Source organism: Pinus tabuliformis, chromosome 1_2 (genome assembly GCF_031772625.1).
Source record: "Pinus tabuliformis cultivar Carrire ecotype Pingquan chromosome 1_2, CPIR1, whole genome shotgun sequence".
NCBI classification, from domain to species: Eukaryota; Viridiplantae; Streptophyta; class Pinopsida; order Pinales; family Pinaceae; genus Pinus; species Pinus tabuliformis.
In genome coordinates, this window is record NC_142298.1 from 303,011,951 (window position 1) to 303,026,461 (window position 14,511).

A 14,511-nucleotide genomic window follows, 5' to 3' on the forward strand; every position below is an offset into this window, starting at 1 on the left:
TACCTGCCATTACTCCAGAAACCCTAATACCATTCAAACCCTAGCAAGTGAACAAGATACCTGTGCTCACAATGCTCTACAATAAGCTATTATTAATGGCTGAAAAATAAAATATGCAGAAAATTAAACAATCTCACAGCATTTCCAGAGAGTAACACCAGCTAGATTTGGACCCCAAAGTCTTCTTTTATTAACCAGAAACAGTTTACAAGAGAGCTTCTTCAGTACAAGACTCATAGATCCAATCTGATCTCAACTGACCCCTAGCACCCTATTTAAAGGAAATGATCCCAACGGCTAGTTCGAGTGATCCATGTCGAAATGATCTCGACCGTTGATGAGAATCAAGACATCTCTTAATCTCATCCGTTGATTTATTAAAAAATGATATTTTACATGCATTCACTCAAAATATTATTATTTTATTATTTTAGGGTTTTTGCTTTATTTTATAATTTTTATTTTATATTTTATTTTATTTATTATTATTATTTTTTTAATTATTTTTTAATTTTTAATTTATTTTAAAATGGATCTTCGAACTTAGCCTTTGGAAAAATCTCCTAGGACCTAGGACTCATGAGGGGATTTAAAACATTTTCCAACCCTCAAGACACTTTACATCATGACTTTTACAATTTACATCTTAAGGGGGAAAACCCCTTTATCATAGACCCTCAATAACCACCTAGTTCTGCGACACAACTATAATCTAGCAGATTAACGCACTAGGATTCTCCTAAAATTCTAATGACAAAATCCATCCCGGCTTTGGGGTCAGGCTGAAGGAAAACTCTGCCGATCATGGATCGGTGAGACGAAAAACCTTCCGGGACGTAGATTATCATTAGAAAGTTAGGTCCACCTAGGCAATTTACATACATGACTCATATCTGCTAGGATTATTTACAATTCATACATGCAGACTGGGTTTACAATTAAAATGATCAAGCTGCTGATGACTGCAGGATGGCACGGACATGTCGATCAAGTGCTACCCCTTTTTGCAAAGAAAAAAGGGGGTGTACTGCATGGGTAGTTGACTGGTAATGGTCAACAATCTCATCTACCAATATTTCCCATGCAACATTTTTGGATTTCCTCCCCTTGATATGTAGGATTTCTCTCTTTTTTTTCTTGGGGATTTAGTTTCATCTCCTTATTTGGTTTCATCATATATTAAACTCTTCTGTTGGAAATGTTGCACATGTGCAAGGAAAATTTGTAATGGTGGGAGAGTCTATGTGAGCACATTCAAAATCTTGGCACTAAACAAGACCTAATTTGGGGAAATGTCAAAGTCTCAGTGAAGGACAAATTCTATCATGTTAACCATGGCAATACATATGAAAACAGTCCAGCCAAATGGTAGACACCTACATAAAAGAGTCCAACCACTACACCATTCAGCTCTAAGTGAAGGATGAAGAACTGAAGTTGGTTACCAAGTTCATTGGTAGATTGATCACACTAATTTGGAAAAATATTGAGATGTTTGACATCCACACTCCTAGAAATACCTGTCAAAAGGCTAATTTAGTAGAGGCTAAGAATAGTAGGAGGAAACCTAATATTGTTTGTGGGGTAAATTCGAGTCAAATAAAGAAAAACATTAGTGGAGATGGTGTACAAAAGAAGCCATTCAATGGGGACAATGCAACAAAAAACCTACTCCAAATCGCCAAAAGAAGCATATACGAAATCAAAGAAGAAGGATGTTCCATTCTTCAATTGTTGCAACCATGAAGGACATTCTAAGGATGAATGTTGGATGTCATCCAGAGAAGCACCAAAAGTGGAATGAACTAGAATATAAAGATAAGGAATTCTAAGTACCTAATGTTGCAAATGAAGGCATGTCCATCATGATAGTCATGCATCTAGTTGTGCTAAACATGAAAACCTAATCTCAACTAAGATTCAAGAAGCTTGTGACCACACTTTTTGATACCAAATGCAATGAGATCTAATGTTAGTAAACAATAAGCATAAATTTGCTACAATTGTGCGTCATAAACCCTGCTCCTTCGGTTGGCTCAACAGGAACAAGTACTTGCACATCTATTGCAAGTGCAATGTAAATTCCACCATCATCATTGACTATATTGACAAACTCGATTTCAATGGTGTTGCTAGTAATATATCGCAGCTCTCTCTTGTCATTATTATATTACTTAGTCACTATCTTCTATTGTATGTTTTTTTATGTCTTTTCACTGCTATTGTCTAGCTTAGCTGATTATACTTCCTAGTCCTATTGACCTACTCTTATTGTCAATTTTAGTGATTAATAAAATTATCTTAACTTATTTCATCAGAAAAGAACCATCTCTAGATATGATGGAAACAATTCTAGTTTGACAGAAAAAAAATACTCTGGCGATGGTTGGCATTTCTTATTGATCACAAAAAATCTACATTATAGAAATAAAGATCCATTGGCAATCCTGCCAGGCACCCACAACTATACAGTTCCAAGACAATTAGAATTGGGACTGTCACCCTTGGAAAGCAATTCTGATCATTGAAATTCGGATTCCAACTATGTTAAATATGAGGACTCATGTTGTGGTGTCCACAAACCCTGTTCTTTTATTAATCCCTATCTAAGGGGATTTGAGGCATGATAAATAGTGATCATATGGCAATGGCTATATGGTGGGAGAAGATAGACTATGGAGATATTGATCTAGGTGATCCTATAGGTGTATACTGTGAATGTATGATATTGACCTTTGGAGTAGGGTCTTTACCAAAAAATGTGCAAGATGGCCATATAGCTTTCCCTAGTGGTGCGGAGACTGTCCATTGCATGGGCAATGCATGACTTGAGCATTGCATTCCCATAGTTGATGGGGTAGGAATGAATTGCATACTAAACTCATAATTATATATTTCTTTCCTTGCACTGGTGTTTCAGGTTTGGAAACCTGAGGCAGCATCAAAACATAGAAGCGTCTACTGTCCATAAATGGCAAAACTCACATAATGCCTGTGCTGCAGTAAGCCTGACGTTAGGATCCTTTTTTAACAGCTTCTTAACAAAATCCTTTGCACTAGCACTAACACATAACCATGGCTTTTCATGGAAATCCAGATTCTTCTTTAGCACCTGCAAACAGCAGAAAAGAATTTAAATTACCACTAATGAAATAATCAATAGCAGAATAACTGTATATAACATGCTAAGATTTAAATATTGATTAGAAATTGGCACAATGCCACAAACAGTTGAAATAACAATGACTATTTCTGGTTACAACCTCACAAAAGCTCCACACTTTAAGACAAACTCCAAAATTCAAACCACTTCTACCTGCTTCATTTATCTACAAGTCTACCTAACCAAACTGTCTTAAGTTTGATTGGCTTCCTCAAAGTAGCCTACATATGGAAAAACAGCAAATGTGATTGACCAATTCATCATTCAAAAATGGATAGGCCACAACATGCATGGATCCTCAATAGATTGAAAATATACTAAACTAGTTGGTCATTACAGGGATCAAAATTCCTATTGGTATCAAAAGGCATATTGCATGGATACTGATAAAACTCAGACCCTTTTGATTAGACCCAAACCTAATTTCTGTAAAATAAGCAGTTCGGCAACAAAAGCTTGTCACTTCAATTGGTTGGTAATGATAGTAATATTGAAACTTGAAAGGCATTTTAGAATAGACATAGGCAGATAACGATCAACATTTTGGATAAAGTCATGATAACAGACATTTCATAGAAAACTAAGATGGCCTTCTATATCAAAAAAAAAAATGGAAGACTCATAAAGCACAGTTGGTCTCAACTTGAGAAAGGGACCAAAACCAGTTGGGTAATCAATATACAAATATGAATAGATTTACATTACTACTCATACTAGGAGATAAAACAAGATTTTTCTACCCATGAGGTGAAAATTGAAACCAAATAAACTTTGACACACAGCTTACCTCTTTAAAGATTCCATCCTCTGTCTTGTCCCAAAATGGACGCTTCCCACACAGCAAAATATATGTTATGACACCTATACTCCAGACATCAGACTCAGGTCCGGACCGGCGCTTCAGAACTTCTGGTGCAACATAATATGCACTACCCACAACATCATGAAATTTTTTACCTGCACAGATGTATATGTTATAAACATAGATTCAGTTAAAAAGAACCAAACTATTTAGTAAAATGCAAACAAAGAACATCAAAAGTGGTGCTTTCTAAGCCTCTGCTTCACTTTGTCCCAAGTCCTAAACGACTTCAGCTAGACTGTTCAAGGCAACATTTAGTGGGCTACTGTGAAGAAATAGGCAAAAAACTCTAAAAAATTATTGCACTTGAACAGGTGCAGTCTAAAGAGCATTTTCAGTTGCAAGACAGAACATCACTACAACAGATACTTAGACCAAGCTTGCTTAGGGTTTTGCATTCTTCTTTCTTGCAGCCAAGTAGAAAGGAAATAATGGTCAATAGTTAGTGTGTTCATGATGACATTCCATTTGTAGAAAATAATTTTGATAACTTGTCTGGCCCCATATAGATATTTATGATTGTTCATTTGTCTTGCAGCATGGAACTGTGCTTTCCTCTCTGAAAGTGAAAATGGTTTCTAGTGTAGCTGAGCATCGTCCAGAGGAAGAGTTTAAAGCTTGGACAGGATTTATGTAACTTCAAGGGAAGTTAGGGTGGTAACAGTCACTCTTTATTGTAGCTAAGAAGTATTTCAATTTCTAGAAAAGGAGAAAAGTGTTACATACACATGTTAATGTATGACCCGGTGACTCACAAGATCTAGTGTTCGTTATGAGGGCAACCTCTGACAAGGATCTACTAAATGCTTCTCCATAAGGACGGGTTTATTAATTTATATAAAATATAATGAGATAACTGTTCAAGAAACCTATAGGCCGTGGATGAGTGATTGTAGTGTTTGTCATGTGATGGCTTAGGCAAGATTGCATCCCGAAACCACTACTGGCAGTGTGGTTCACAGGCCAAGGAATCAAATTTCATTGAAAAAGAGATTGAAGTGCAGTATATGTAAAATTTTGGATTAATGGAATCAGAGTTTTTTAAAACTATTAATCTAAGGAATTTAAAATTCCTAACTATAATTACACATACTTTCAGTAAAGTTTTCTTACCTGGCTTGATGAAGTTTGATAACCCAAAATCTGTGGCTTTCAGAGGTGAATCTTCATCGGTCGATTTGAAAAGAAAGTTCTGAATATCAACCAAGGCATGCACACATCCACACTCAACTCCAGAACAAAAAGGAAGAGAAGAAAACATCCTACTGTATTGTCCTTGCACAAGACAGCAATTTATTTTCTGCCATACAAACCTCTGGTTTCATATCCCGATGTACAATGCCATGTAAATGACACTCAGCAGCAACTTTCAGCATTTCTCGTACAATTTTTGCCGCATCAATTTCACAGTAACGACTGTCCTTCCTAAATCCAAATACCACATGCAATGTAACTTATAACGCCACATATATCTCAATTATGTACAAACATCCACTATCTTAAAATATTGAAAAATAGCAATGCATGCTGTTATTACATATTTTCAGGCTTATCAAAGTATGACGCATGATGTATTGCTTAAGAATACAAGAAACCTCACAAACCAAATATTGAGCTTCCTCACATGGCATATAAAAAATCATGCTAAGTTATTGTGAATAAGGTAAAAATCAATATCATGTAACAAAAATTACTGAGGTTTACCATCAAGACCAATGCCTAGCTTATACTCACAAGTCAGAAGTCACAGGTCACAGATAAAGGACAGAAAACATTACAAGACGTAATAAGTGTTCTCCTATGTTTCATTTGCACTGCTGCACATAACGGTACAGCTAAGTTGCGAAGGTTCTTTAGTACATTTGTGGGTGCGAGGATGGCATTTCTTAAATCCAGGTTCATGGGAGGAGTGTGTGTGCGCACATGCACACACACACACACACATATTATATATATACTACTATACATTTTATAATATTATTTATATTATCATAATTTATTATATAGACATGTCTTTTGAATTGAGACCATAGTTTTAAAAACCGGAACTGGTGACTGGACCGGTCTACCTAATAAACCAGGTTTCAAACCGGGACTGGCCAGATCTCAATGAACCGGTCTTTAAAAAAATACATGAAATAATTAGTTTTTAATAAAAAAAATTATTTTTAAGATTTAAAACCATGATTACAAACCGATAGAGACAAAATATTCAAGGCTTTCTCATTTATATATCATGTAAATGTGAATATACATGCACACACACACACACACATATTACATATATACTACTATACATTTTATAATATTATTTATATTATCATAATTTATTATATAGACATGTCTTTTGAATTGAGACCATAGTTTTAAAAACCGGAACCGGTGACTGGACCAGTCTACCTAATAAACCAGGTTTCAAACCGGGACTGGCCAGATCTCAATGAACCGGTCTTTAAAAAAATACATGAAATAATTAGTTTTTAATAAAAAAAATTATTTTTAAGATTTAAAACCATGATTACAAACCGATAGAGACAAAATATTCAAGGTTTTCTCATTTATATACCATCTAAATGTGAATATACCAAAATGGCACCAAGTGCAATACGTATCATCAACAAAATACATAATCAATGAGGTTCTAAATGGCCTCTAGAATCTGAAAACAATGCTATAAGTTATGGGACCATTGACCTACTACAAGTCTACACATCAGTGATCAACAACATGTATCACTCCTCATCATGATCAAACGCATCACCACTACTAGACAAAGAGATCATCAACATGAGCTACATAAATAATATGGCTCAGAGTTTGAGGACTCCTAAAACTCCTCTACAACTTTATTAGTAGTAGTAGTAGTAGCAAAAATAGACATCAAGATTCAAAACTACAAATCACTAATCAACATGGTCACTCATGAAACTCATCACTGATTCAGAACTACTAGAAATGGGATCATCAACAAGAGATACATAAACATCATCTAGCTCAAAGTCTTCAAAATTGGATTGCTCAACCTTATAACATGATAGAAATTGAAAAGGTTTAACATGCCTAACCAATGATTTTGGTTTGAGTGAAGGGTTCATCTTCTTAACCTTATAATGTGGTAGAAAAAGATTAGCATGCCTAACCAGTTGTTTTCCTTTGAGTGATGGGTACATTCTTGTTAAGGCCATGGTAGAGGAGTTCCACAATCAATACCACCAACATCAACAAAGTTCAACAATCAATGCCACCAACATCAAGGTTCTTCAAGAGCTTTATGCTCTTGATCAAATGTCAATCTCATACCCTCACACATGATAGAATCAAATGGAAGCATTGCAAACCCCCAAACCATGAAATCCTGAAAACCATTAAGTTTGTTGAATTTTGAGTGAAATCTAAAATTCTAGTTTCGCCATATGAAATCCAATGAGGTCGAAACCACTCTCAAACATCCTAAGCCATTTCATGGTAATGTTAAAAATTTAAGTAAAAGTGATTTCCTTTGTTTTTCATTTTCATCTTTTTACTTTAAGAATTTAATATTACCATTAATTGCCAACATTGCTAGGGTTGAGATATGTCAGGCAAATGAGAGGGTAGGGATTCTTTTCTTGGAGGGACTATTTTTGGAGGAAAACAACCCCAAATTTCCCTCAAAACAACGTCAAAACTCACAAAGTTGCATTTTGTGGGGTCTACAGCGGCCCTGACAAAAAACCAACTGGTTTATGATGGAATCAGCCAATTTGACAATAAACTGGTCAGTTTGGTCCAGTTTTTGTGACATTTAGGCGAAATGGACCCTTCAACCGGGTTTTTTGGTCGGTTTGACCCAGTCGCCCAATGAACCGGCTAGTTTCACTGGTTTCCGGTTCAAGCCGGCCAGTTTTTAAAACTATGATTGAGACATGAATAAAAGCGGGTTACATTAAAGGAGTTCAATGGTAGCATTATCCATGGTTGGTGGTCAACAAAAGCCACCAACTCCAGTTATTGAAGAAGAATCCAACACTCAAGCTTGGACCCCTTCCACATACTAGCACCTCACAACGGGGCATATCAATGATGATACCCAAGCCTATGTCACATGCTTCGGGTTCGAATTTTCTAATGGTTCAAATGAGGTTCGATATATATATATATATATATATATATATATATTGAATAATGAATGTAATAATTTTTACGATAGAAATATAATATATAATTTTATGTTTATATGGAAATTTTAAATGATAAATTTTATATCTAGATTTTATAACTAATTTATATATATTAATATTAAAAAACGAAAGTAATAATATTTTATTATATAAATATAGTATATAATTCTATGTTCATAAGAAAATTTTAAGTGATAAATTTTATACTTCTATAATATTATGTAGATGTAATTATAAGTTATTAACATAACCGCCAATCATTTAACTATCGTCTATTAAAATTATAAAGGGTAATTGGTGACTTTATTAATAACTTGGAATAGTAGCATTTGTTGCACGGACACATTTCAGGGTTCCATTCAACTGCCATTAAAACAAACCTAGATCATATATGCTAGACGGGTCAAGATGGTAACATTTGACAGTGACCTGGAGGTTTTTGTTCGACCATCATTTAAAAATCTTTGGTCATATACATCAAATTGGTTATTGAAGGGCACATTTTAGGGTTTCATTCAACTGCCATTAAAACAAACCCAGAGTCATATATGATAGACAAGTCACGATGGTAATATTTGACAGTTACCTAGAGCTTTTTGTTCGACCGCCATTATGTGAAAATTCTAGATCTAACTCTAATCTAGAACTTATTGCAATTATCTGGTAATTATCCAACCTATATTTTCTTTAAAGATAATTTATCTCAAAAAAAAAAATTTATTGTAAATACTGAATTAAAAACACAACTACAATATTCACCAATTAAAAATTCACAAGAACTGAGAAAACCACACGTAAAAATGAACACCGATATTTTGGACAAATGCCCCTGGAAAAGCCCCATTATGGGGAAAACTAGTTCTGTAGATGAGGGTTTTATTATTACTTCAGCAATTCTGTAAATGTTAGATATTACAATTGTTTGTTATTGGAGAAAAATCTCGAATTCAATGGAAATTCGGCCTTTCTACTACAAATCAACCTCTTTGGAAAATCGACCTCTCTCTAGCAAATCCGCCTCCTCTTGGCAAATCGACCGCCCTCTACCAATTCGCAAAATTGAATAAAACTCAACGCTCTACAAAATAATTCGGCCCTTGCAAAACCTCCCTCTGAAACTCAGAAGCTAGAAGAATAAACTCCAGAAAATTCCTTCCCAATCACTGCTGCAAAAACCCTCCTAATGTCAAGCCCCATGCTATGACTAGGACACACTCCCTTGATCTCCAAGATGCCCATCGATTTCCTCATATAATCTCTCATTGGGAATTCAATGGCCAATATCTAATCTCGATGGATGGCTAAGGTCATCTTGACTCTCTCAAGTACTTTTATAGAAGTCACTAGAGAGAAATCAATTTGTCTCAATTACTATTGATTAATGAACCGGTTTTCCTAAGTTAGACTTAGGAAAGTTATTAAAAACTAGTTAATAATCTAATTAGGACATTTTCCCTCAGAAACATTTCCTGGACTCGGAGATATTTTATTCTCTTGTGCTCTTAGCCTCAATGACACTTCTTGAGACTAGAACACCTGTCTGAGCTACAATATTTAACACTCCTCTCAGCGAGGAAGGTGTTCTGCATAACACCCAACTTATCTCTGAAAATGATGAATCTTTCTTTCTTCAAGGCCTACAACGAGATGTCTGCTACCTATTGATCTGTAGGCACATATCGTAGCTGGACTACCTCACGTTGTACACAATCCTTGTTGAAATGATATATGATGTCTATATGCTTTGACTTATCATGAAACACACCATTCTCAGAGAGCCTAATGCAACTCTGGTTGTCGCAGTGAATCACAATTTTCTCCACCTTTTAACCAAACAAGGCTGCTAACAATTTCTGAAGCCAAATGACCTCGCATGTCATCATTTGAGGTGCTATATACTCCGCTTCTGCAAAGCTCAATGCCACAGACTTTTGCTTCCTGCTGTACCAAAAGACAACTCTCGATCCCATGCTAAAACAACACACTGAAGTGCTCTTTTTGTCCAACGTACTGCCTGCCAAGTCAGCATCAATATAGCCAATTAACCTAACACCATCACATTGAGTATATATAATCCCATACTCAATTGTACCTCGCAAATAACGCAACACATGCTTCGTTGTTGTTCAGTGCACCCTCTTTGGTTCAACCATGAACTGACTCAAAGAGTTTACCGCAAACGATACATCTAGCCTGGTGTTGACCAAATACATAAGAGAGCCAATCAACTTCCTATATAACGTGGGATCCACAACCTTCTCATTAGATGTATCTACCTTCCTCCAATTGGTTATGATGGTTGTAGACATGGATCTGCAATATTCCAGCCTGAATCTCCTCAAGATCTCGATACAATATTTCCCATATCCAAGGAAAATATCCCCATCTGTCTGCCACACCTCCATGCCTAGAAAGTAGTGCATTAACCCCAAATCTTTCATCTCAAACTTTGCTGCAAGGTCCCTCTTGCATTCTTCTATGAGCCCCAATGATCCTATTAAGAACAAGTCGTCCACAAATAGAACAAGAATGAGTACCTCACTCCCAACTATCAAATAGTAAAGGTTCACATTTGCCTCACTCTTCACGAAGCCCATCCACTACAAGTATCTATCAATTTGCTCATACCATGCCCTAGAAGCTTGCTTGAGCCTATACAAAGCTCTCTTCAATCTGCACACATGGGTCTCATTGTTCTGTGCTACAAAGCCTTCTGGTTGTTCAATGTACACTTCCTCTTCCAATTTACCATTAAGGAATGTCGTCTTGACAACTATCTGATGGATCTGCTATCCCATCTATGCTACAAGTGATATCACAACCCTGATGGAAGTATCCCTAGCCACAGGAGCAAATGTTTCCTCATAATCTATTCCCTCATTCTGAGAGAACCCCTTGGCCACAAACCTCGCCTTCTATTTCTAGATGCCACCATTTGCACCGTGCTTGATCTTATAGATCCAATGTGATCCAACCACCACCCCGTCTATCGGTCTAGGAACCACCTCCCAAACATCGTTCTGCATGATCGAAGTATACTCCTTAACCATGGCATCCCGCCACACCTGCTATTGTGCGGCCTCCTAATAGCTAGAAGGCTCACTATCCACAAACTCACATATCAATGCCATGTAGCCAGTGTATCTATCTGGTTGCCTCCGCTCTCTCCTACCCATCCTAGGAGTCCCCACAACTATGTTGCAAGAAACGCTGAGCAGGAGGTCATTTCCACAAAAAAACGAAACTGAAACAAGGAAAGACCACATTTCCAACAAAGTAACCCTTTTTATTTTATTTTTATTTTTATTTGGCGATTAAAATATTGTGTGGATGTTTCTAGATGTCTCTCACAAGTTATAAAAACACTCTCGCCTCATTCCCTCATCACACAAATTAGGAAATTTGTTTCACTTAGAAAGGGGCAATTTTAAAAAGGAGAAAAGAGAAAGAGAGCAGTGGTTGCAACTAGGGCGTTTTCAGCAGTGAGCAAAGGAGATTTCAACAACAAGAAAAAAAGATTTCACAAGCAGATACTGAGTGGGGAGTTTCTGGCTACAACATTCTTGGTTTTTGGCTCAGCTACAACCATCTTTCTCTTGTGTTTTGTGGCTTTTGGGGGTCCCTTCAGCGACAAAAAATTAATTTCAGTAAGAAGTATCCATTTTCTTAGTTTTTTCCCACTATTTCTTGTATTTTTTTAGGGTTTATGCTTTCCAAAAATGTGAAAAACGTTTTTTATTTTCAGATTTGTTTTCTTAATATTTTTTGCAACAATGGCTTCCAACCAAGGTGCAATTTCACCCACCAAGTCCAACCAGAGGGATGACTACTATCCTCTTTGGAGGCATGTTCAGAAGCTTCAAAGATGTGTAGGTGGTGGCTCATGGGAATGGCAATGTAATCTTTGCATTAATTCGTATAAGGAGTCCTACCCAAGAGTGAAGGTGCATCTTTTGCATGGAGTAGAATAGGATATTGCAGGTTGCCAAAAACAATAGACCCAATGGTGAGCAGGGCATATCAAAGAGAGCAAGCTGAGGCTGAGGGACTTGAAAGAAGGCATGAAGAGCTTACTAATGCTACTCCTCAAGGTCCACCAAACATTGAGCCAAGGATTGTGGTTGAAGCAAGGAAGAGGAAAGAGGCTCAACAACAACAACAACTACCACCACCCAAAAATACTAGAGGGGCATCTGCTTAAGTTCAAGATAGCAGAATTGCTAAATTGGAGAATGTGCAAGCAAGAGAAGAAGTTGATTCCAGAGTGGCTAGGTGCATCTATCCATGTGGCATCCTATTCAATATTGTTTGGTCTCATTACTAGCAAGATATGATAGGGGCAGTTAACAAAACTCCCACCAGGTACAAGGGGCCCAACTATGAAAAAGTCAAAACCTCAACTTCTCAAATATGAGAAGGAGCTTGTGGAGGATATCGTATCATTGATTCGTTCTTCTTGGAGTAGCTTTGGAGTTCGCATAGTCTCAGATGGATGGACAGATACAAGGAATAGGCCATTGATAAATATCACTGCCACTTCACCAAAAGGAGTAGTGTTTTTAAAGGTCAAAGACTGCTCTGGAGAGGTAAAAGATGCACAGTTCATTGCTGATGTTTTAATAAAATCTATTGAACAAATAGGTCCTAACAAGGTGGTGCAAGTTATCATGGATAATGCACCAGTTTGCAAAGTCGCAGGTTTATTATTGAAGGGAGGTATGACCACATGATTTGGACACCCTGCATTGTCCATAATTTCAATCTAATCTTAGAGGAGATCGAAAATAAAGTTCCGTGGATAAAGGAAATCACGGGGGAAGCAAGGGAGATCGTTAAATTCATTACCAACCACCACCAATCTCAAGCAATATTTCGAGAGTACTCCAAATTGGAGTTGTTAAAAGTTGTTGAGACAAGATATGCCTTAAACTTCCTAATGTTGGGTCGCATTGTTGAGGGTTAAGAACCATTAGTTTCTATGGTGGTGAGTCAAGTTTGAGTTGAGTGGAGATGAGAAGATCAGAGCAGGATATATGGTGCATAAGTTGTGCCTAAATGAGGAGTGGTGGAGCAAGATAGATTTCTTGCTAAAGTTCACAGCCCTTGCATTTGAGCTTTTTTAGAATGCTGACACAAACCAACCTTTCTTAGGAGAGGTATATGATGGCATGGATACCATGGTTGAGAAAACGATGGAAATCAATTCACAGGAGTCTCCACAACTTTTATTTGTTGATGCTCATTTTGTTGATTTAGTCAAGAAAATCATTGTTGATAGGTGGAACGATTTCAATACTCCATTCCACACTTTAGCACATGCCCTAAACCCGATATTTTAAGATGGAGAGCTTATTGCTCAAAGAAATGGGAAGAGGAAGGCACCCCACAAGGATAGAGAGGTGGCTAATGAGGTGGAAAAAGCCCTCCTAAGAATGTTTCCAGCTCATCTACATAGGAAGGTGAAGGAAGAATTTACCATTTTTGTCGCAAGATTAGATGACTATTCAGATATATCAACTTTGGAGGAGAGAAGCACCATGAATCCAATTAGGTGGTGGAGTTTTCATGGAGCAAATTGTGCACATTTGCAAAACCTTGCCATTTGTGTTCTTTCACAAGTGGCAAGCTCTTCATCAGTAGAAAGGAATTGGAGCACCTATGGTTTTATTCATTCTGTGAAACGCAACAGTTTGGGATCACAGAAGGAAAAAGATCTTGTCTATGTGCACTCCAACCTTCGCCTTACATCTCGAGGACCGGAAGCCTAGAAGTGGAATTGGCCAATCATCTTCTTCAGCTCCACCATCCATTGTTGAGCATGCTCCTATTTTTGACGAGGATTATGATTATGAGGATGAAGATTGAAGACTATTAGTCTTTAGTCTTTATAGTACTTGAAGCCTCATAGTCTTTATTGTACTTGGAGCCTCATATATATAATAAACGCTGATTTTGGATATATATTTTTATAATAAACCTCATTTATCAAGGTTGTTTTTGGATATTGCTCCTTTCAGTATGTGATCATTCTGTTGATTGTGCTCTAGCCACGAAAATTGGTGGGGAGGCTAAGGCACATGAGATCGGGAGATATTAAAATAATTAATATTTTTAATGGAGTCCCTAAGTCTAAACTTAGGGAAAATAAAATATTAATGTGAATTAATATAAAACTGTGTTAGAATGGTCCAAAAGTCATGGATCAAGCCAAATCTAATCTTAGCCGTTGATTAGGGACTTAATCTCGGTCGTTGATTTGTCAATGAGAAAAGTATAAGAGGAGGCTTGAGGGTCACTTGGAGAACACACCAAGAGATCAAGATTTC

General features: G+C 36.8%; 1 protein-coding gene across 4 annotated transcripts in view; it reads right to left on the minus strand.

Annotated features, from left to right (window-relative positions):
- LOC149205553 (calcium-dependent protein kinase 28-like) overlaps positions 1–14,511 on the minus strand; it is a 325,482-nt gene that overhangs the window by 96,263 nt on the left and 214,708 nt on the right. For all 4 annotated transcript variants that reach the window (XM_089395109.1, XM_089395108.1, XM_089395110.1 and 1 more), the window contains exons 4-7: positions 5,339–5,450; positions 5,139–5,217; positions 3,951–4,120; positions 2,986–3,112 (exon numbers count right to left, since the gene is read on the minus strand). In XM_089395109.1, the coding sequence (XP_089251235.1) occupies positions 2,986–3,112; positions 3,951–4,120; positions 5,139–5,217; positions 5,339–5,450 (488 nt within the window). The remainder of the gene's footprint in view (positions 1–2,985; positions 3,113–3,950; positions 4,121–5,138; positions 5,218–5,338; positions 5,451–14,511) is intronic.